General features: G+C 41.4%; 3 protein-coding genes across 3 annotated transcripts; all 3 read right to left on the reverse strand.

Moving 5' to 3' along the window:
- Positions 1–6886: 6886 nt before the first annotated feature.
- Positions 6887–9095, reverse strand: LOC108012626 (larval serum protein 1 gamma chain). The gene is made up of 2 exons (XM_017078048.4): positions 8832–9095; positions 6887–8778 (listed from the first exon to the last, which is right to left on the reverse strand). Exons 1-2 carry the CDS (start codon positions 9078–9080, stop codon positions 7075–7077), a joined length of 1953 nt encoding a protein of 650 aa, XP_016933537.3. The 5' UTR covers positions 9081–9095; the 3' UTR covers positions 6887–7074.
- A 390-nt stretch (positions 9096–9485) lies between these two features.
- btl (breathless) lies at positions 9486–15955 on the reverse strand. The gene is made up of 3 exons (XM_017079556.4): positions 15890–15955; positions 10642–13312; positions 9486–10390 (listed from the first exon to the last, which is right to left on the reverse strand). Exons 2-3 carry the CDS (start codon positions 13204–13206, stop codon positions 9809–9811), a joined length of 3147 nt encoding a protein of 1048 aa, XP_016935045.3. The 5' UTR covers positions 13207–13312; positions 15890–15955; the 3' UTR covers positions 9486–9808.
- Positions 15956–16821: 866 nt separating this feature from the next.
- Positions 16822–21769, reverse strand: Pex1 (peroxin 1). Its single transcript, XM_017079522.4, has 9 exons — positions 21572–21769; positions 21360–21486; positions 21116–21219; positions 20219–20333; positions 18574–20160; positions 18198–18394; positions 17509–18132; positions 17115–17218; positions 16822–17053 (listed from the first exon to the last, which is right to left on the reverse strand). Exons 1-9 carry the CDS (start codon positions 21662–21664, stop codon positions 16984–16986), a joined length of 3021 nt encoding a protein of 1006 aa, XP_016935011.3. The 5' UTR covers positions 21665–21769; the 3' UTR covers positions 16822–16983.
- Positions 21770–22045: the final 276 nt, after the last annotated feature.

Below are 22045 nucleotides of genomic sequence, written 5' to 3' on the forward strand. Positions count from 1 at the left end.
TGGACTCTTTTTGGTAGTTTTGAAGAATGGAAAAGTGAAGGGTTTTCCGTCATTTACTGATAAATTCTTTTCAAAGATTTTTACCGAGAAGTTACTTTCAAACGGAGGCATATTTATTCAACTTTTATAGAAACAAGAACATTTGTACAAATAAAAAGGTTCAAAAAAGTAAATACATTAAATTTAGTTTAAGGTTAACCAAAAGTAATGGAATCATTTATATTTAACAAAAATAGCTTGATTAATCATAAGTGTATGTTTAACCAATGGGAAATAAATCAAAGATAGCAAATTAAAAAGACATCAATATAGCAAGTGACCACCCCCAACCTTTGTAGCATATACAAATTATTAAGAACACCAACCGACTAGATGTGGGCCAAATCAATTCGAGCCTTTTTGCTTTGGCCACCTTTCCTGGGTAGACGTGTGGAAAATATTGGACGGAAGGGTGGAGGCGTGAGCTGTTTCCAAATCAACTTGGGCCAAAACCCTTCCTTCCCACTCCCACGAAAGGCATTCAAAAATATACAATAAACATTTTTACACGCTGCCTCTGGTTGGGAGGCTATCAAGTTGAGCAGAAAACTTTTCGCTATTCATGCAGAGATGTACACGACAAAAAATTGCTAACAAACGGAAATGTGATATACGCGCGACAACCTAAACATACACAAAGGCTAATGGAGCAGGGCGTGGAAGGGGGCGTGGTGGGATCAGAGGCGCCCAAGGGGGTTCTATGGAGCTAAACTAAATCCAACAATCATAAATTGTAAGTTTTTTGAAATTATTTTCCAGAGTACATTAGGCACACATATTTTTTACGGCCTACTTTTTAAGGAGTGCTTATATTAATCACCCCTATATCATATTAAAATTGGAAACATTAAGTAGGTAGTAAAACAACTATTATTACTGAAATATAAATATACATTTTCTCAAGACATTCCCTTTTAAAATAACCCTGCCTACGCCACTGATAATAGACCAATTGCTTCTGAAAAATGTATTCTGAATATAAACGGCCATACTGTATAGGTGAGATCTATGGCTACGTGGCAATCGCCTCGTATTCTTCTCGCTCTCTCTAGTCTATTCAATTTGTTTGTGAATTAAAATGAAGGTAGAAAAAAAACGAGGAACCGGCGTAAAGAAAATACATTCATGCATTGCATTGTCAAAAGGATTTTTTCTCTTCTCTGGCTTTTGTGTGATTGAAAGACACCCATCTCAACGCTTCAAAGCCCCCCTAACCACCCACTATATTCCATCTTAACTGACACGCTTTGGCGCATCGCTTGATAAGCGCAGGAGGGAAGGAGTTCTTACTGGAGGCTTTCCTTCGAGTGGGATTAAAAAAATGTTTACATTGAGACGAGCAGGACATTTTAATACCCACAGGAATTTAGGGTATTAAGGATGGGACTAGATACTACCATGACCATTAGTTCTTACAAAAATATAACATTAAAATATATAATAAAATAACCTTATCGTCCCAATATATGATAGTCATTAGAACCCTAAGGTCTATTTAACATATTCAAAATGCCATTTAATATTAGTATAATATTGAATATGCTATATTATATGCTATAAAAGCCATTTCATTATTATATACAACTTATATTATAGCTACGGTATTTAAAAGTCGTATCCCAGAAAAAAGTACCATCTTAGCATAACAGGAAGATCCGGATCCTGTGAGATGATGAAGAGATTAAGAGAACCGGAAGGGATGCGGACACAGGTGCGGATGATGATTTGGGGGAGAGCTCTACCCCCTTTGACTTGACACATTCCAATGACAAACTAATAGTTAACAACAAATATTTTCAATTACTGTTGCTGTCACAGCAAAATCAATCAATTCGCAGCCACAGACACGAAAGCCATTTAATTTATATTGCCGCACTTTTCCATTTTCCTTATCGGTTGGATGTATTTTAAACGCAAATTGATTTTGTGGCCACAGATTGCAGCGGTAAATGCATTTTACCCAGAATTTCTATTTAATTTTTATTTTTTACAATTTACGTGTACCTTTTCCAGAGCCACAGATGGGTTTTGTGATTTTGCCAACTAATGAGGTGTGAAAATGTGGAAATACAATTTATGCTGCGTTGGCTATGTGGGCTGCAATTAGAATGTATTTATGGGTTGGGGGGATTTTGGATCTCTATGTGGTTAGTGTTAAGGGTAAAGAGAAGCGTCAAAGTATGCTATAAAAATGGGATTTGCTGGAATTGGTTGCGGCTTATTTGCTATTCACACCACAACAATGTAAACAATACCCGGCCCGAGGACTTCCCACCCCAGCCAATCCGCTCGGCTTTATCCCCTATATCTCACCACCCACGATCTACGGAGAACCCAGAGGCGACAGTGAAAAGCAATAAAACGCTCTGCCCAGAGACAGAGAAAAACTCACAATGCCAAAGCAAATTTGTTGCAAATCAAAACAAATTCCAAGCCGTCGACACGCACACAAAAAAGCCACTATCTGGTTTTTTTTTAACTTACCACGAAAACTCTATACTCTTTTACATATTTTCCAGAAATAAGGATTAGTAAAATTTTTTTTTTAATTTATTTAAGAATCGGTCCTTGAGCCAATTACTAAATATTAGAGATTAGTAAAATGCTTTTTTTGAATTCTATCTTTAAAAGTTGTAATGGGGCATCAAAAACCATTTCTAAAATTTTTTAAGATTATCTAAGAAAATATTAACTAACTAATAAAGGCTGCGGTTTATGGCTTGGTCTGTAGACTTAAAAAAAATAAATTTAAATAATTTTCTTGATTTAGTATTGCGTAGTTCCAAATTTTCAGTGTTATGAAAACATTTTCAAAAAAATATTTTGGGATTAAGACACACACTTTTTTATATTTTTAAAAATAATGCGATTATACACAATTTAAAATTAAATTTAAATTAATAAGATAAGTTAAGTTTAAAAATTAAATGTCAAAAACAATCATATCTTGTTTTTTTGTTTAAAAGCAACGAAAGGACTGATATAATACACTTCCTATACCAAGAAGTCCAGTTCCCACCGAAAACAAAAGTCTCACAGTCTAACCGCATTGCCGTCCGCCCACTCACCCTTTATAAAAAGACTTCTTCCATCAACTTGATAAAATTCCACAACAATTTATGCAATCAGTTGGACACAACACAACAAAAAAAAGGGAAAAGGAATAATACAAATATGATGGGTCCACCAAGGAAAAAGCGCTTCATGCTGCACTGCAGGACCAGGAAATCCCTCCACCAGAATACCAACACCCCAGGACAATCCCTCTTAAGCCTTTTTGAATATTTTTGACACGTGCGCTGCAATTATTTTATTACCCAAACCGCCCTTCACCGCCCAACCGCCCACTCTATTGGGTCGTGTGTGCAGTGTGCCACGCCCACTCGATTGCAAACAGAGGGCGGTGGGAGGATATACAAAAAAAAAAAATAATCGTATTGAGGGACCACCAACAATGGACCGGCAATTGATGCAATTCATTGAAAATTTTGATGGCAACTGTTTAGACTAAAATTGCATTAAGTCACCAAAGGCTTTTGTTGCCCAAAAAGTGGAACTGAATGGTAACCCAAACAATTGCCAATCATTTTCGCTTTCGCGCAATTGCATTCACAAATTCTGAACGTGCCTACCTAAATAATAAAAAAAAAATGTCGACCAAAATGTTGTTTTAAATACGCGTCTATACTTCGCGCTTAAATAATCTATGGAAATTATGGTCGGTGTAGGCACACACACATTTATACATATTTTAATAATGATGCCATTTGTTTGGCCATAGAATTTTTGTTGTGGCTGCTTGTGTTGGCAATAAAATTTGGCTTTGCCACATAATTCAAATTGTTAATCGCGTTTAATGGCGGGCATTTATCAATATTTTCTTCATGTTGCTGAATGCAAATTTCTGGCTGAAGAGTGGGACAGCAAATCAGGGGGAAAGAGAAAGGGAATGGGGGGAGGGGAGAGAGCTCAAGGCCTCCTAAAGCCACCCCAAAAATGGGGACTATCAGTCCAATTCAAATGGCTCCTTCATTTGGGGTTTCAATGCTGTGTTGACAAAGCCAAAACAAGAATGGCGGCTAATATGGCTACACAAAAATGTTTGAAGAAAGGTAGGGGTAAGATGAGAATTTTACTGGAACGAGTAATCCTATAGAGAACTTATTTATATTTTCTTAAGATGACCAATCTGCTGGACAAATATTTAGATATTTAATTTAGTGTTGTTTGGTAGTTATACATAATAAGAATGATAGTACCATCAAGAGACTATATAAGTAATCAAAACACATCTTAAAATTCTAGACAAGTAGCTTTGCGATTCGGGATTCCGGTTTCAAAACTAAGATGATCTAAAATTGGAAGAAAATACATTTTTTATTATATAGCATTGTTACTAATATTCTCTAAAATGTACCAATATAACTAAAAATACTACAAATATGGAATAAAATATTTTTAAACCTTATCAAAGTGGATTTTTAGTCAAGTATTTATGGCCAAACTGCAGTTCCCTTAACGTCAATACATCATATCGCCATATTCTTGGCCAAGTACATCCCCACTTAGAACGGGGCGGAAATAAAAGCGCAGCGGTCATAGCTGCAGCTGATTTTGGGGGATGTCCTCAGCTCCCTTCGACATAAACCGCCCTTAGTTGTGAAGTTCGTCCTGCCCCGGACAAAACCCCCTCCCCCAACGTGCTTTTAATGCGCACCATTGTGTCAAGATAAAGAAACGGAAATTAGCACGATAGCAGGAAGTTGCCATCGTCGTCGACGTTGTTCTTGTGCTCCTCCTCGTCCGCCCCCACAAAAAGCCAAGAAAAGAAGGCCAAGACTGGTGCGATAATAAAAAAAAAAGGGGCAGCGGAGACAACAACAACAGAATGGGGGCGTGAACAGCCACTGGGAATCGGAATTGGAGTCAAAGTCGGACGGCCACAAATAATAATGAAAACGGAAATGAAATACAATACCCGAGGAATGCCACAAGAATGGAAATGGCCTTTAAGCTTGACTTTCACTTATCACAACCGAGATTTTACGGCAGAGAAAGCGGAAAAAATACCAGAGGAAAAACTAAATCAAGAACAGGCAAGAAAAAATAAAGTTTAATAAAGATTAAAATATTCCGTTTTCAAACCATTATTTTTGTCCAAAGGTATTTTTTAAAATTACCAATATAATATCTTGAAAGTTGTAATATTTTAAAATTAATAACACTTCAGTAAACTTGAAATAGATTAAGGGAATTAAAGGATTTCCATGGTTTTTATTATTTTAAATACATTTTTATGGCCCTACTCTGTTGGGTCAGCGGAATTCCAAAAGCATTCCAGCTAAGCCTCATCCCGAAATCCCAAACTCAATTTGTTCCTAACAATTGCGAAATTAATAAGCCCTAAAGTGTGAAACAACTTTTCGCTTTTTCTTTTTTAATTGTGGGGATTTTGGTGGGGAAAGAGGCTTTCAGTTTTTTCGTCTTCTGATAAACCACACGCAAATTAGGCGCAAACAGAATGAAAAGAAAGGCCAAGAAAAGCGAATGCTGATTGTCGTCTATTCAGTTCATTTTTTATCGTTTATTATATTTTTTGGGGGCTGTGGATAAAAACGAAGTCTAGCACTCACACACAAAGTCAATTAGGCAAAGCGTCGCTGGCAACAAAGTGAAAACAATTCGCATTTAAATTTGCGCATTCTTAGAAAATTTCGTCGCGGAATGGGCGTTCAGTTGGGTGGTGTGATTTGGTGGGCGGGGCTGTGTGTAAGTTGCCGTAAAATACGTGCATATTATGGCGCTTATCTAGAAACAAACACGCCCAGGACTCCATTTCCCGGCCTGGACCCACGGATGAGGACTGCTCCTTGATGACGATTCCTGTCTCGCTTTTCTCTGCTTTTTGTTAGGGGAATTGAATGGGATTGTTGGTGGTCGTATTGTGTGCATTTGTTTTTATGCGAATGTGCCAGTGACAAACCAGCCACATCCCCATCCACATCCACATCCCCATCCACATCCACATCCTCCACCACTTCAAACACTTCGCACCCGCCTAAGCAAGACATCCTTCCTTAAACGTTTCTTGCCTGCCAAATGTACCCATCGCCTGCACGGAAAGAAATAACTATATACTTCTTTTACCAATTTTTTAATTAAAAAATTAAAAAACAAATTTATTCAACTTAAGCTCTGCCTTAAAACCCCAACACTGTTCTATTATCTAATTAATTACCTACTAAAACATTTGATTTATAGTTTTAATGTTTGAAGCCAGATTGATAAAGTGTTTTTCTGTTAGTCAAAATGGTGACTAACAGAAAAACACTTTATCAATCTGGCTTCAAACATTAAAACTATAAATCAAATGTTTTAGTAGGTAATTAATTAGATAATAGAACAGTGTTGGGTTTATTGCAGTTTCATAAATATTTTTCACAGTGTATTTATGATTGTATGGGACTTGGTTGTGCTGGGTTTGAGTGTGGTTTTATGTGTGCATTGTATTGGCCTGGCATAATAGACACATTTAATTTTACTATTATGCCTTTTTGTTGTCATCGCATTCGTATAATAAACCGTTTTCCTTCGTTTTCAAGTTTCTGTTTTGGGGGCGGTGAAATCCCCATTCTACTTGGTATATCATTTTGTCAGTCATTTATTTGATTTTCAACAAAAAGGATACTAAAATTCTTGTGCGTTTGTGTATGCCTTAATTAGAAATGATCAAGTAGGAAGGTTAAATAGATATTCTTTATTTAACTTAAATAAAATAATTAAATAAATAAATACATAATATAAAAGCAATAGTTTTATTTTTTATAAAATTTGAAGGAACATATACATATATAAGTGCTTTAACTCTTCTGCGATTAGTTATCATTTTATTCGTATTACCATACGAGTATATAATCAGGAATTCGTGCGTGCTTGGAAAACTATATTGATATGGAACCCTCTCCTTCATAATCGTGCGTTCCTATGAGCAATTAAGAAGTTTAAGCACTTAGCATGTATAATCGCATAATAGTTTCAGGCCTGGCGATGAAAGATTATCACATCCTTCAGAGTTTCGGCCAGGACAGGGACAGACACCCCATCAAACTCCAGCTCCGAGCCAGTCCAAGCAGTGAGTTCCACAAGTAATTGAAGTTTGAGGCCATCTCTGGTCCCCCTTGGCAATAAAAGATGTGGGGGAAACCGGCTGGAACTTGTCACATCTGTTAATGGGAAATCGGCCTCATAGAGTTCGCTTAGAGTGGGTCCAGTATTGGCTGATGGAAACAGGCGTTCAAAATGATGTATTCCCTTTTTTAGAGAACATTTAAAGCTGTCCAGGTGTAAACGTGTTCCCAATTGTTTTGGTAGGGTTAAAAACATCCTTGTTTGAAGAGTCATATCATCTGGAGCTATTATATCCAAACTAATACTAAATGGATCGTGATTAAGACGACGTTGCCTGGCTACAAGATGGCGACGCAGGAATTGTAAATTATTTCGATGCGACTGCAGCAGTTGCTGGTCAATTAAGTTTATGAGATCTATGTCAACTTTTTCCTCATAAGTCACCAGGCGACTCACATTAATATTAACTATTTTTGGGGACACCATTCCTTCTTCAACTTTAGATAAATCCAGATGTTTATAACTCTTTAAAATTTCATTTAAGCGAAAAAGCATCGATCGATAGATGGGATCTCTAAGGTTAGCCGTCGACAAGCCCAACATGTTCGGTTGATTTATATATTGTCCATTAACAGCTAGACTTAATTGGCGACAAATATAAAGGTAGTTGGTAGCTATTATTAGTCCCGCTATGGATAAATTACCCATAGAGTGGTTATTATGTTTCACAGCCAAGTCAATTTGGATTTTCAGGTCTTCTATGGTCAAGTCTAAGATGCGTTTAACAGCTTTGGTATTTAAGGAGGTACCTTTATAAGGAACGCCACCGGTTGTCACTAGGGGTGGATCTATCAGATCCAAGGATTTCTCTCCTGTTGCCAAATCTTCCATAGTCAAGACAGCCACAAATTGATGTAGGTTGTGTAGAAAATATTGCGAGTCATGTGGTCCCGTTGCCAAATTATTTATATAGTTGTCTTCGTCGAAGGATCCTCGAAAAGCCATCAAGCGATCGCCATCTATGATAATAGGCTCATTTATCCGCTCCTTTCCTTCTTCTATAGCTATAACCAGGCGATTTATCAGATTGCTCCAGTGTAAGTTAAGTTCCAAGTCCAGACTTAGGTGAGCCAACTGCCTTTCATTATCAATGATCAGGGGATCCGTAGGCAAGGGTTCCTCTTGGGTCCAAGGTTGACTGGGATTGAAATGTCCCAAAAGGATATCCTTCCATCTTCGTTTCGGCGTGACCATCCTGATGGGAGTCAACTGATGCCAGGCGATTTCCTGGGCCGCCAGGATCACCTCCTTCTCGAAATAGAGCTGTGGTAGTACCTCATACATGGCTGGCATTTGCAAATCTTTGGTTTCCTCTCTGTCACTTAATGCCATCTGCAGGGCATTTACGAAAAGCAAAGGATGAAAGTGTATCCTGGCATAGCAGGCGTTTCGCTGAAAGGAAGACCAATCCTTGGCCATGGTCAAAAAACGATAGATTCCCAACAGGTTCTGGGGCATTTCATCATCCAGCTGATTAAGTATGACAAAAGGGCGTGGCACTTGATTTTGTTGAATACGCTGATGAAAGTCTTTTATATATCTCCAGGTGCCCTGTAAGAAACCATATAATTAAATATATTGTTACTTCTTCTCTACGCACTTACTTCTTTATATTCTTTCGGATCCTCGTTGAGTTCATTTCCCATTGCAATGAGTTGTTCATGAAGCAAAGGTTTGTGTACTTGGAGTAGTAAATCTAGGAGAAAATGCTGACGATCTTGCCTCTGATTGTATTCCTTTTTTAATAGCCTTAAGTTCTGTCTAAAAGTGGGCAACATCCAAGGATTGCCAAAACATTTTATTCCATCACTCAGAGCGACTAAACAAAGGCAGACATACGTTAATCTGAACATTTTGTCGCGGAATGGTCAGTGACTTGAGGTGACTTCTGTATATATAAACGTAAAATCTTATACGATGTTCTGCGTTAAAGGTTGTCGTATTGTTTGCAGATAACAAACCATGCACTGAATTATCTCTGTTTTTGCGACTTTTTTGGGCAATCACATTGATTAATGAAAGAATGAGGAGATGAGTTTACTTATCGATTAATAAATGGTATCTAACTGCTTAGTTACCTAGAACTTAAAAGTATGTATACTGCTCCTTATTTATCCTGAAAGGCCTTCAAAATAAGTAGCACTAGAGTCTATTAGCCAGCACTGTAGCATTATCATGTAGATGTTCAGAGACCCGTAATCAGAAAGCTATAGAGACTGCAAAATAGGTACACTTGTATCCTAATAACAAAATAACTTTGTATTAAAACAAATTCGTTTTTATTGCCTCAACATGAAAAATTATAAAATATACAAATCCCAAAGACTCCAAACAGAACATTACTGATATACAAAGAGACATGTGAAGTGAGTTAAATAATGAGGGTGTTAAGCTAACTAAGTCTTTGTCCATAAGCCAAAATCGCGAGTTCTTTGTTACGTTACATGTCTGAAATCGGAAACAAAGTTAGTTTAACACCGCTTCTGCGATAATTTCTTTGGCAAATTTCTGGGATGAATGGCGATGCTTTGATGGGATCTGGTTGACTCGTTGGACTTTCTTGGTTTCCTTAGACTAGGGACTAATTAAACTTATAGGTATACTGGTATCTAAGCGGAGAGGTCTCCCGGAATGTTTCGGCGTCGGAGCCATCGTCCTCATCCCCCGATGAGGGCGGCGTCTCCAACATGGGCATGGAGAGGTCGAGATAGGCGTCGTTTGGATTGCTGCTCGCCTGCTGCAGGATCGCGTCGAAGCTCTCCACAAGCTCCGTGAAGGTGGGACGTGCACAGGACTCAAAGTGCCAGCACTGTCGCATTACCACGTAGATGTTTAGGGAGCACTTTGCTGGTTTCTCCATGCGCTGACCCGTAATCAGGTAGCTATAGAGCTCCTCGGCGGACAGAATGTTTGGGTACGGCTGATCCCCGTAGGTCATGATCTCCCACAGCAGAACACCGTAGCTCCAGACGTCGCTCTGCGAGTCGTACTTCTTCTCCTGCAGCGACTCGGGCGCCATCCACTTGATGGGCAGCCGTCCGTTGGTGTTCTTCCTATAATACTCCGTATCCTGGATATCCCTCGCCAGACCGAAGTCGGCGATCTTCATCACGTAACCATCGCTGACGAGGACATTTCGGGCCGCCAGATCGCGATGAATGCACTAAAAAAGAAAAATCAAATAAATATATTGCACTTTCCATTAAATAATCAATTTAAGAAGCATCTATTCTATAGTTTTGTTTATAAATAAAGGTTTACTTAAGGCCCTAGTTGAATATAAAATAGAATATACAAATAAGTAGACAAGATTATAAGTGTTAGTAAATGAGGTTTTTAAAAGGATTAAGTTATGCAGTCTATCATAATATTAACCCGTCAAGCTTAGTTATCCCCAAAAGCACATGGACTTACCCGTCTGGAAGCGAGGTATTCCATTCCGCGAGCAATTTGAAAAGCGAACTTGGTGAGCTCCTTCTCGCCCAGTTGCTGTGCCGGTATCAGAGGCTTGTCGTCCAGATAGCCATCGCTGTCACTCCGACGCTGTGGTGCACCCGGACGATTCTGCTTGAGGAAATCCTTGAGGTTTCCGTGCGGAGCAAACTCCACTATCACCCACAACGGTCCACCCTGACTGCAGCAGCCCAGCAGGTTGATGATGTTGATGTGTTTGCCGATCATCTTCATTACCTCCATCTCACGCACCAAGCTGGCCATGTCCGTATCCGTGTGCTCCTCCTTGACCATCTTGACGGCCACGATGGTCTCGGCCAGCTGTGGACTCCTGGGCAGCCCTTCCGCCTCCGCCATAACGACACGTCCAAAGGCTCCCTCGCCCAGGATGGAACCCAAGTTGAGTTGCTGCCTGGGAATCTCCCAGTTGGAATCCAGCGGGAACTCGTACTCATTAAAGCCCTGGGCGGGATCAGCACCTCCCGTTCCCGTTGTGGAAACGGTGGTTCTCTGCTTTTCTATCCTGATCACGGGCATCTGAAGATCGCCGGAGCTGCACCCACTTCCTTCTTCTCCACCTGGCCGGTAGATGATTACCTTTTTGGTCCACTGATGAACTGTTTCGATGCGGAGCTTCATCAGCTTCTCCCTCCTCAGCCGGCGCAGCATGAACGTTGTGAAAGCACTGCCCAAGAGAAACAGAGCCACGATAGTAATAGATGCTAGTGTAAACCCAACCGGATGGGCGTGGACCAAAGCGTATATCTCCAAGGGCGGCAGAGGACTCACTACTCTCAGGTAGACACTAGAGTTGCTACTTCCCAGGCCACTAGAAGCCAGACAGGTGTACCAGCCCTCCTGGCTGTAGGTCACATTGTGCAGCTCCAAAACAACGGAATCGTTCGTCACGGTAAAGTTGAGATTTTGGATTTCTACAGATTGAAGACCGTCCAACGAGGCGTTCTTAAGGACAACCCTTTTCCAGCTGACGGTGGGATGAAGATCGGAGTACACTGTGCACTTCATCACCAAGCTGCCATTTACTTTCACTGTCTGATTTTGCGGTACCACGATTATTGGCTTGGATCTGGTGCGATCGTTTATCTGAACGCTGAAGTCAAACTGGATGCAACCCCAAGCATTGCACACCTCACAGTTGTATTTCCCCGAGTCCTCGCTGGTGGCCTCCACGAATCGCAGTGTCCAATTCTTCTGGACATAAACGCCAAGCTTGCGGTCCAAAGGTTTTTTGTCCTTTGTCCATGTGATGTTTGCCTTGCCAGCCACTGGACAGGCCAAAGTCACAGTATTTCCAGACAATGTGTGTTGCAGTGGCTTAAGTTCCTTTCTAAACATGGGCGGACCCTCTCCGACGGGTGCATTCGCATTATCCACCTCCTCATCGTTGTCCTCTCCGGTGGATGCAGTGGGTGTTGGGGTGCTCGGGGTGGTGCTAGTGGTTCCTCGATCAGTTGTGGTGTCCAAAGGGCTGTACAAATTCAAGTAGGCGGCCGCCACAGTGCGTCCAACTTGGTTCTCGGCTATGCAGATGTACCATCCTCCATCCTCCATAAGGACATTTCCCAGCCGAAGAACCTGGGGTTCGTCCATTCGGGTAATCAAGCGGGTAACGCCCACCGGTAGTTGGGACTGCTCTCTCAGCCGCTGCAGGACAAAGTCAATGTTGTCCACTCCCTCCTTATGCAGCCACGTGATCTTCGGCTCCAAGGCAGAGTCCTCCAGGAGACACTCTATGCTTACATTGTCCTCAAGGGGAATACTGGCATTGCGGGGATATCCCGGTTTCAACACGGGCACCGTGTGACTCCGACTTACCACCTCCAACTGAGTGGGATTGCTCTTGTGGCAGTCCTGCTCCACACACAGCTCACAGTAATAGCTTCCGGCATCCTCCGGCTGCAGTTGCCCCACAGTCAGTGACCACCTCTTCAGCTTTATCCTTCCACGTCCGCCCAAGATTTGCTTGTCATTGTGCAACCAGGATATATTCACGCCCGTCGCCTCCGGATCTGTGGGACTGCAGCTCAGCTGGAAGAGACCACCCGCCGTTCGTTGGACGGTTTCGGGGAGTGGCTGCAACAACTTTAGGGATCGGCTTTCATTCAGGGGCTGAAAGAAGAGATCCGTCTCCGGCATTGGTCGAGCAGCATCCACCTTAGCAAAGCTGGCTATGTCATTGTCGACTGGTTCCTTATGACCAACGAGCAGGGAGATATTATACCATCTCTGGCCATCCAGGCAGCCGTATTTTCCGGAATTCTCAGACTGTGCTCTATCAATTCGATAAACCGCCGCCTTAAGTTGAAACTTATCCTGGTAGTACCACTTGGCCGTGGGACGCAGGCATTCCAACGTGATGTCCATGTCGGGGAGAAGGTGCTGCTGGCGGGTACTGTTTTCCGCAGTCACATCGATGGAGCAGCGGTGATGGCCAAAGTCGCATCCCAGGTCCGGAGAAGCAGAGGCGAGCGCAATGATCATCAGCATGATCGGCACTTTTGCCATGGTTCAAGTGGATTCTCTTGAGTTCAACAGCCACCAAGAGATCGTATCTAGATGGGCACGAACATGTATCGATATACAGTTGCGGTTGCAGTTTAGTGTTCCTCAGCTGTAAAAAAATAATAAAAAAAAAAATGTTATAAAAATAATAGCTCGGAAGCATCAAAAAAATTAAAAACGAAAATTTAAAAATATATTATCTATTCATTTTATTGTGGGTTTAACATATTACTCATAAATATTATGACTAAACCAAAATTTTAAGAAATATTGGCATATGCCTTCAATGGTATTTTGAACACTCATCACAGAATATTGCAGATTATAAGCAGTTTCAGGCACTTTCTTAAGTCCAGTCCGGAAGGAGTTATATTAGAAACCAAAATTTCTTAAATGTATTGAGTGATCATGTTACTCAATTTTAGGGAGATTGTTAATAAATCATTTTTCGTATTTTGAAAGTACTGCTTCTTTTTTGACCGCTACTGTATGTGAATCAATAAACATTGCCAAATCTTCGGTTAACTTGTTCACTCCCTCGTGGTCGCCCCCCTTGGATTGCCTTTTTGTGTCATTTTATTTATTTATTATTATTGTTTAATATTTTATTGCCAACACGGCACACAGCCAAGTCAAGTCTGTCCGCACCAATATGCAAAAATCCAAAGGAGAAGCGGCAGAAAAAAACGAAGACTGTGTGCCCTGCCTCCGTAATGAGCTCGAAGACGTGGTCGAAGCCGCTGGATTGCCGGACACACTCGTCGCCACCCACTCCCAAAGGGGATCTCCATTATAACTTGTCTATATTCGACATTCGCCAAATGCTGGTGTTGTTGGTGCGGCATGCGCTTCTCGATTTCCATTCAACAAAAAGCCAAACAGTTAGAAAATCACTTGAAATCACTCGGTACAGTGGGCTCGACACTTTTCAATTATTTTAAAGTACTTGCATTCACAAAACAAACAGTCGAGGTGCTAAAGAATTGCAATAGCAAATGGAGAAATACCCAAATGACGGTACACATTTGGAAATATCAACTAAGGAAACATTTAAATGCTCTTTAACACTATACATGGGTTTAACTTTTTCTTAAAAAACATCTTGTTCGAAATAAAACTAGCAGAGGTTAGCTTAATCAGTTCCTATTATTAATATATAAGTTTAAAATGTAATTATAAATGATCTTAATAGTAATCAGGAAAAGGCATGTACTTCGCTAAAGTTCTCAAATGTTTTCTTAGTAAACTAAGATTTATTTCAGGTTAATGATGTCTAGCAATGATATGCAGGTTAAGGGTAAAGCCCCAGACATATTGACAATGTGAATGCAAGTTTTTTAGAACTAACTAATCTCAGGCAACATTTTTAGAACACCTTAAATATTGAACAAACTAAACAAAGGTATAATGGAAATATCTAATTTGCTTTTATTTTTTTAGATTGCTATTATTTTTAAATTATAAAATAAATTTGTTATAACTTCCAAGCCACTGTGCCGTTAATGAAATGTACTTTATTGTCTGTAAGGCTTGGGACAACCGTTGTGATTGTCATTGTTGTTGTTAATATTGTGCTAGTGCTACCAGTAATTGTGGGTTTTGTTATAGCCGATATTGCCGCTAGCCGTTTGACTTCAGGCCCGATTTATGTATGTATGCACACGCGTCGCAGGTTTTAATTTATTCAATTCCTTTTTTTCCCCATTTGTTGCCAAATACGAGTCGATCGCTGTATTTGAAGTATGTATTATTGCTTTTCTTATTTAATTTTTTACTCAGTTTGTCAGTCATTCAATATTATTCGATTCGAAGCCAACGCGCGCACATGGCCAAAAACGTTTGGCTCACACCTTTTTATCTTGTGAATTATTATCGAGCGAATGAATCTTTTTTAGCATACTCGATTTGACATTTCAACTTGGTTGCTTAGCTATTTCGAGGACAGAATTAATTGAAATTTCGCATATTATTATTAGTTAATTTTCTTTTTGCAAACACTTCATATGACAATCGATTGATGGGGTTCTTAAGCTTTAGAACCAACCAATTGTTAATTATTCAATTGGAAATCCCATTAATATTTTTGTTTCCTGTTTTGTCAAAGGGGTTTTTTTTCTTAAATTAACGAAGCAATTCATTGAATTTCTTCTCTTATAAAATTTTACTTTTATTATTTGATGATTATTGTATTATTTTATTTATCTCCTTTGTCTTCACTTAAGATCTTATTCTCAACATTTGTTTTTTTTTTGTTTTTTATTTCTCTGTTGATTTTGAACTTTTGCGTGCACTTGACATGTTTTGTATTTATTTTACTTCTGGAACATTTCTCTCTTAAATTATTTTTGTTCGACTTTATTTTTGTTTTACTGCTGCTTGTCAGTTCCAGTGGGAATACAATTCTTCGCTGCCAAGACACAACCCCAAATCTTTAACCAAAAAATCACGTTCTTTGTCTTTTATTTGCGAGGAGCCGGGGAAAATCAAATGAGACCACAAAAAAATATTGTCACCATGTTTATTCGCCTGTCAATCGCGAAGGGGGCTTGGATAAAGATCTTAAATCTGGAAGTAGAGGGCAAGGCGCCTTGCATTTCCGCTTCGTTGCCAACTTTTATTTGCATACACCAGGCAAAAGGGCAAAATGTTATATGAAGGGTGGAGGGTCCACTTCCGTTGCACTAACCGTAATCCGTAAAGTTTTGTGGGAGGAATCGAGCGGAGCCAACCGATTGGCTTGAATGTGCGCAAACAACTGAAAGTAACGATCGAACGGAAGAAACTTTTACGAGGTACAATCCGAACGTGCCCGATTCAACCGATCGTACCGATGCGAACCGAACGGGCCTCAGCGGTTCTCTGTGATAATAGGCTTTGCTAGGATCCTTTGCACAGGGTCTGTGGATGGGATGGTTTGGGATCGTATCGGCCATGGCTACCTGATCGAGGTGGTCTCCCTCCCGCATGTTGCAATTGTTTTCGCTGGTAGTTTTCCTGAGCGGTTTCCTTTCTTTTTATTGCCAGGGGTCTTGTTGGTTTTATTCTAAGCATGTTTGCGGTGGCTTCGACTCGTTGAAATTCTTTATTATCTGGCCTTCGGGTTCCCTCCCTGTTTGTTTGCTTGGCTGCTTAATTTATGCAAAAGAAAATGTGTCCATTGTCTTAGTGGTGTGCAGTACGTGCGCATGCGCGGTAATCGCATATCAATAAGGAAATATCCGTTACGTGACTGATATCCAAAAATCTCAGTTTCTGGTTGTGGCCACAACTAGCTCCCGCATACACAGGTCCAAATCCTGATCCAGATGCCACGCACGTAAACTACCCAAAAATAGTTAAATGCATTTTCGTTGCACTTGCTGTGTCTATGGGAACAAAAATTAAAACGGTAGGTAAATGGGAGTGTTAGTTTAACAGTCCAACCTAGCTACCAAGAACTTGGCATAACTAAGGTGATTTCCGGTGAATGCAATACCCAACTCACCTGACGTCCTAATTAAGCCGGTGCCTCCTTAACCGCCATCATGTTTACCGAGGTCGGTATGCTCCGGATCAATCTCAAGGTAAAATCTATTTTAAAATGTTCATTCAAATCAATCAGAATAAATATCCATATCATGACATAATTAAAACAAATTCGTTTTTTATTTCTCAACAAAAAGAGTTTTGAAATATGCACTACCCAAAGACTTACGTCTCCCAACAAAATTTTGCCGATTTACAAATATACGAAATACAATTAAAGATAATGATAATGCTAAGCTAATTAAGTCTTTTTCTTTAAGCCAAGGTCGCGCGCTTGGCTACAAACTCCCTGGAGGTCTTCTCCTTGTTGGTAAAGCGAACATACCTACCATGAGACATTTAAAATAAGTGAAATAAATATAAGCAAATAAGGTAAGGCTACATACGTTTTATGATATTTTGCCACATCGGAGGCGCTCAGCGAAGGCCGTGTGGTTTGGAAGGACTCGACAAGGTGTTTGTGCTTCAACAAGATTTTCTTTGGCAGTTTCTGGGAAGGCAATAAAAAAATCGATGTAATTTTGTTGGTCGTCTGCGACTAAGGACTTATGTTAATAAATAAATATATGTATGTTTCGTGATCCCTGTGGCCGGAAATTGAATATATCACAACATTATTTACAATGCCAAGCACGTAAGCGCACTCTAAAATAGTTGAAAACATTTCGGTTGCACTTGTTACATGAGAAAAAAGCGGAACATGACAAAAAAAGGAATGACATGACTACCATGAACTTCTTATACCAAAGATAGTTTCGGTGCAGAGCGTACCAGACTTACCTCGTGTCCAAATTGGGCTAGCGCCTCCTTAACCGCTGCCATGTTCGCCGAAGTCAGAATGCTCTGGATATCAGCGCCAGTGTAGTTCGAAGTTCTTCCGGCAAACCAATCGAAGTCCACGCACTCATCGAGGCTGAGGGTTGAGCTGAGGGCCTCGAAGATTCGTACCCGGGCCGAGGCATCCGGAAGAGGACACTCCACCATGCGATCAATGCGACCGGATCGAAGGAGCGCCGGATCCAACAGCTCCGGCCTGGAGGTCGCTGCTATGACGGTGACTCCCTGCAGACCCTCAACGCCATCCAGTTCGGTAAGCAGTTGATTTACCACTCGATCCGTGACCCCCGTTGAATCGTGACCACGCTTCGGCGCCAAGCTGTCGAACTCGTCGAAAAAAAGCACACAAGGTCGTGCACTGCGTGCTCGATTGAACAGGTTTCGAACATTCTCCTCGCTCTGACCAATGTATTTGGCCAAAAGCTCGGGGCCCTTGACGGAAATGATGCGCAGGTTCCAGGATGTAGCCAACTGGGAGACCAAGTACGTCTTTCCTGTTCCTGGTGGTCCGTACAAGAGCACTCCGGCTTGATTGCGCAGGGGGGAAGCATTGAAAATGCTGGGATACTGTAAGGGAAATACACATTTTTTAACTACAACCTTTAGTTAAATGTAATTGGCTAAAAACTCACTCGTGATGGCCACATAAGGACCTCCTCCAGCACGCCCACAACTGACTCCAGGCCAGGCAGCTCCTCGACGCGCATTTCATTGGCCTCTCCATCGCTTCCAGTCTTTTGATTGCTCTGAATTCCCTGCAGGCAGTAGGAGTTGGTGTGCTCCAAGGACTCTATAAGCTCATCATTCGTAAGAAGTGGCTGGGCCTTGCCTGGAAAAAAGATAATAAATAAGAAACTTTAATCATGAATACAATAAAAGATGGGTGCCGTAATTGATAGCTTTTCTGTAACTCATAAAAATAGAAACTTAAATTAAGGAGTTTTAAACTTCTTGAAAATACTAAAAACTCGTTTTGTATGTAAATTAAAAATGTAACCAAATACTCACTTATGCGATAGGCATAAAATATTGCACGCTCCACAAACTGGACAAGATCGCACTTCCGGTATCCCTCCGTGAGGTTGGAGAACTTCACAAGATCCAACTCCTTGGAGGCATTGATGTGGCTGCAAAGCTCTCGAAGAATTATCTCTCGATCAGCTCGCTCCAAACTGGGCAGTCGAGCAACAGTCTGAAAGACATGTCGTCCTCTGGGTGAACTCAATCGCTTGTTGAGTGTCTGCAGCTCATTTACAGTGGCTATCACGGCAATAGCATTGTTGCTGGTGTACTGGACAATCAACTGGTGCACGGTGTCCGCCATGCGGTTGTAGTACTCGCCATCCTGACTGGACTGCTCTCCAGCGGAATGGGCCAGCACGTCTAAGTTCTCCAGCACCACGATGGCAGGTGCATGCTGCAGGCAGCTGGTGAAGATGTTGCGCAGATCCTTCTGGATGGACTCTGTTTTGCGTCCCTTGTGTCGCGATCCGTAAAAGAACTCAAAGTAGCAATAATCCGGCTTGCCTGATAACTGGTCCAGGATTCGCTCAACCAGAACGGATTTGCCTGTTCCCGAGGCACCAGTGAGTAAGACATTGCACTGCCGCATTACTGAGTTATCGGCATTTAGGCATAAATTCATTCGCAACTCTTGGACTACCTGGTCCACAATCTTATCATACTCCGGTAGCTGTATGAGATCCTGGACACTCAGTGGCGAAGTCGGCGGCGTCTGCTCCTTGATAATCTCGCCTACCGGGCGCACTAGATCTGCCGCATAGATCTTGGACTCCTTTAAGAACTGAGCGTCCACCGTGCAATAACGAAAGTGTTCTGGTAAAATGCCGACAGTAACCAGCAAATCGTCCTCCAGCCGCACCACCTCCTCCTGGTTGAAGAGCATGGGCTTCTGCTGAGTTCTTTCTATCACAAACCGCTTAAATGCATTTTCCATGATCTTGTAGTGTGTCTTCTTGTTGGCAAATAGCTCAATTTTCTCCACAAAGTTTACCACGGTGGTTTTGGGCCTCAGCACAACTCGCTCCAGTTCCTTGATGCCCAGCAACTTCATTAGATTAGCATTCAGTTCGATCGAGGGATGAATAGTTCCAGGTATATCATCCTCTATATCCTCCTCCATGGTGCGCACCCTCACATAATAATCCTTGTCACCGGCAGTGTGCATGCAATAGAACAGATCCAGATCAAAGAACTCAGGTAGATGCTTGCGGTTGATAAAGACATCCGACTCCTGGGCCTGTTCCCGCCAAAGACCTCGGATCACACGGAACTCGAAGCTGCGCGAGCTTTCCCCGCGCAGATCCTTTTTGAGGCGCTCCATGTGATCCTGTCGCTTGTTGCGCTGCACGGTGTTCTTCACATTGGTCACCGTCGAGGAATGAGTCAAGGGCGTTGGCTTCTCGGAAAGTTCATCCTTAACTTGGGCAGTGGTTTTACTCCTAGAGAGTTTTGAGTTCTCCTCGACAGCACCATTAGAATGCCCATTGGTAAGTCCCTTGTAAAGGTTGGGAGCCACCACGAGTTCGGTGTTGTGATCAATTCTGCCATAGTTCATGTGCGGCTTTAGGCGATCTAAAATGGTGAAATGGAAATGAATATAATATATATTTATTGGATGGCAAATATTTACCCACTGTCAGCGCCACTTGCATGGACTTGTTAATCCAAACTATTAATATCTGGGTGGAGTTCACAATGCGGGTTTGCTCCAGCACACTGCCCGAGATCTTTTCGGTGCTTAGTTCCTGCGAAGGCAAAAATATTTCAATAAAAACGCTGCAAAAAGTTAGACCAAAAGATTTTCTATAACATTTCTCTTGGCAATCTTTTTAATAATATACCCTATACAAAATATGTTGGCGGTTCTTTGTAGAGCTAAAATTATATTTAATGACTAAACTTTCGTCACTATATTACTAAGACAGCCAAAATAAACGGTCGTATTTTGTTACATTTCTTTAAACAAATAGCTTTAGCTAGAGTCTTTTTTACTAAACGGACACTTAAAAACCTCTAATTTAAGTTTATGCATATGACACACATTAACACATTATTAAAGGAAATCTTTTGGTAGTAATAAGAATACACAGTAATTTATGATAAGTTAAGAATTGAGCACTCTTTTAAAGGTTAACTTCTAAGCTCTAAAATCATATTATTGAAAGTAATAGAAGCTATGATAAGGAACGCATTGCAATGTAATCGAAAATCTAATTGGCGCCAAATTAATAATTTTAGAGATAATTTAGCTCGAACTGTTCTATAAGGGCTAGAACTCTTAATACGTCTAATGAAAGCAATTAGGAACATATTCCCATTTAAGCGGAAATCTGCTTAGCGCCTAATTAATTGGTTAATCCAATCAAAATAGCGGGTCAATGGCAATGCCGGCCAAGCAATGGCAGTATAAATAAAGACCAAGCGTACGCCCGCGCCAAATGCCAATCCGATATAAACGGACTTGTCTATTTTAAGCTGACCGCTGATCGCTGACCACGCCGCAAAGCAGCCGAAAACCGTCACTCACAATGATCTCCCAGTCCTTGGACGAGACGGGGGTAACGTGGACGCTCTTCAGGTTGAGAACGTCAGCGATGAGCGCACACTTGACCAGATCATTCTCGTGCAGACCTACGGCAAGAATGGATACATAAATGGATGAGTATGTGAGCATGGGCATACGAGGTACGGGGCAGATGGCCGGATTCCAATATTACGGCACATTGGCAACCGATGCACATCCGGTCGTTAAGTAATGTCTAATGGCTTACCGATCTCCTTGGCCGCCCTGGCATTGATCCCAATCTCGGTGTCTTTGATGCCGCCTCCGCCCGCCTGTGGCGCCCAGGAGGCGTAGTGCACCCGCCCATTGTACTGCAAACTGAGGCAGCCCGTGTCCTAATCGAAGAATGGTTAGCCGGATTAATCTTTCGCTTATCTAATCCGCATGGAGGCGGTTGGTTGTGGACCTTTGGACACTTACATAGGTCGAAACGACGCCGTAGTACTGGTCCGGCAGCACCAGAAAGTTGCTCCTGACTGGTCGATAAACCACCTTAAAAGTGCGTTTGAACATTCTCGACGTGGGCGTGTGCGAAATTGATGTGCTCCCGGTTTAAATCATTTTTGCACTAAACGAACGGCTGCTCTCTGCAGAATTTACTTTTTGCTTTATTAGGGATGGGAAAGTCCGCGACAGCTGAGCCGATATTTGCAACAGGTGAAACAGCTGGTTAGTGATGGACCATTTTACAACCGTTCCCACTGGACGCAGTTGCTGCTGCGGACGTTGAAAACGAACTGTTTCAAGAAAAAGTTGGTCAGGTTCAATGAATTTTTAATATATAATTGGTTTATTTATACCAAATATGAATATTAGCCCCGTGTTTTAAAGCCGGGTATCAACCATTGTAGACATACCAAAGACATCCACATCCTAGGACCTGAAACGTTTAGC

The sequence above is a fragment of the Drosophila suzukii genome, chromosome 3, assembly GCF_043229965.1.
Source record: "Drosophila suzukii chromosome 3, CBGP_Dsuzu_IsoJpt1.0, whole genome shotgun sequence".
NCBI lineage: Eukaryota > Metazoa > Arthropoda > Insecta > Diptera > Drosophilidae > Drosophila > Drosophila suzukii.

Coding starts and splice junctions, on each gene's coding strand:
- LOC108012626 (XM_017078048.4), bottom strand. CDS start 9,080: ATGTTCAGATTAACGTATGTCTGCCTTTGTTTAGTCGCTCTGAGTGAT. Junction 8,779..8,831: donor ATCCGAAAGAATATAAAGAA/GTAAGTGCGTAG, acceptor GGTTTCTTACAG/GGCACCTGGAGATATATAAA.
- btl (XM_017079556.4), bottom strand. CDS start 13,206: ATGGCAAAAGTGCCGATCATGCTGATGATCATTGCGCTCGCCTCTGCT. Junction 10,391..10,641: donor AATACCTCGCTTCCAGACGG/GTAAGTCCATGT, acceptor TTTCTTTTTTAG/TGCATTCATCGCGATCTGGC.
- Pex1 (XM_017079522.4), bottom strand. CDS start 21,664: ATGTTCAAACGCACTTTTAAGGTGGTTTATCGACCAGTCAGGAGCAAC. Junction 21,220..21,359: donor CAGGGCGGCCAAGGAGATCG/GTAAGCCATTAG, acceptor TTCTTGCCGTAG/GTCTGCACGAGAATGATCTG. Junction 17,219..17,508: donor TAGCCCAATTTGGACACGAG/GTAAGTCTGGTA, acceptor TTGCCTTCCCAG/AAACTGCCAAAGAAAATCTT.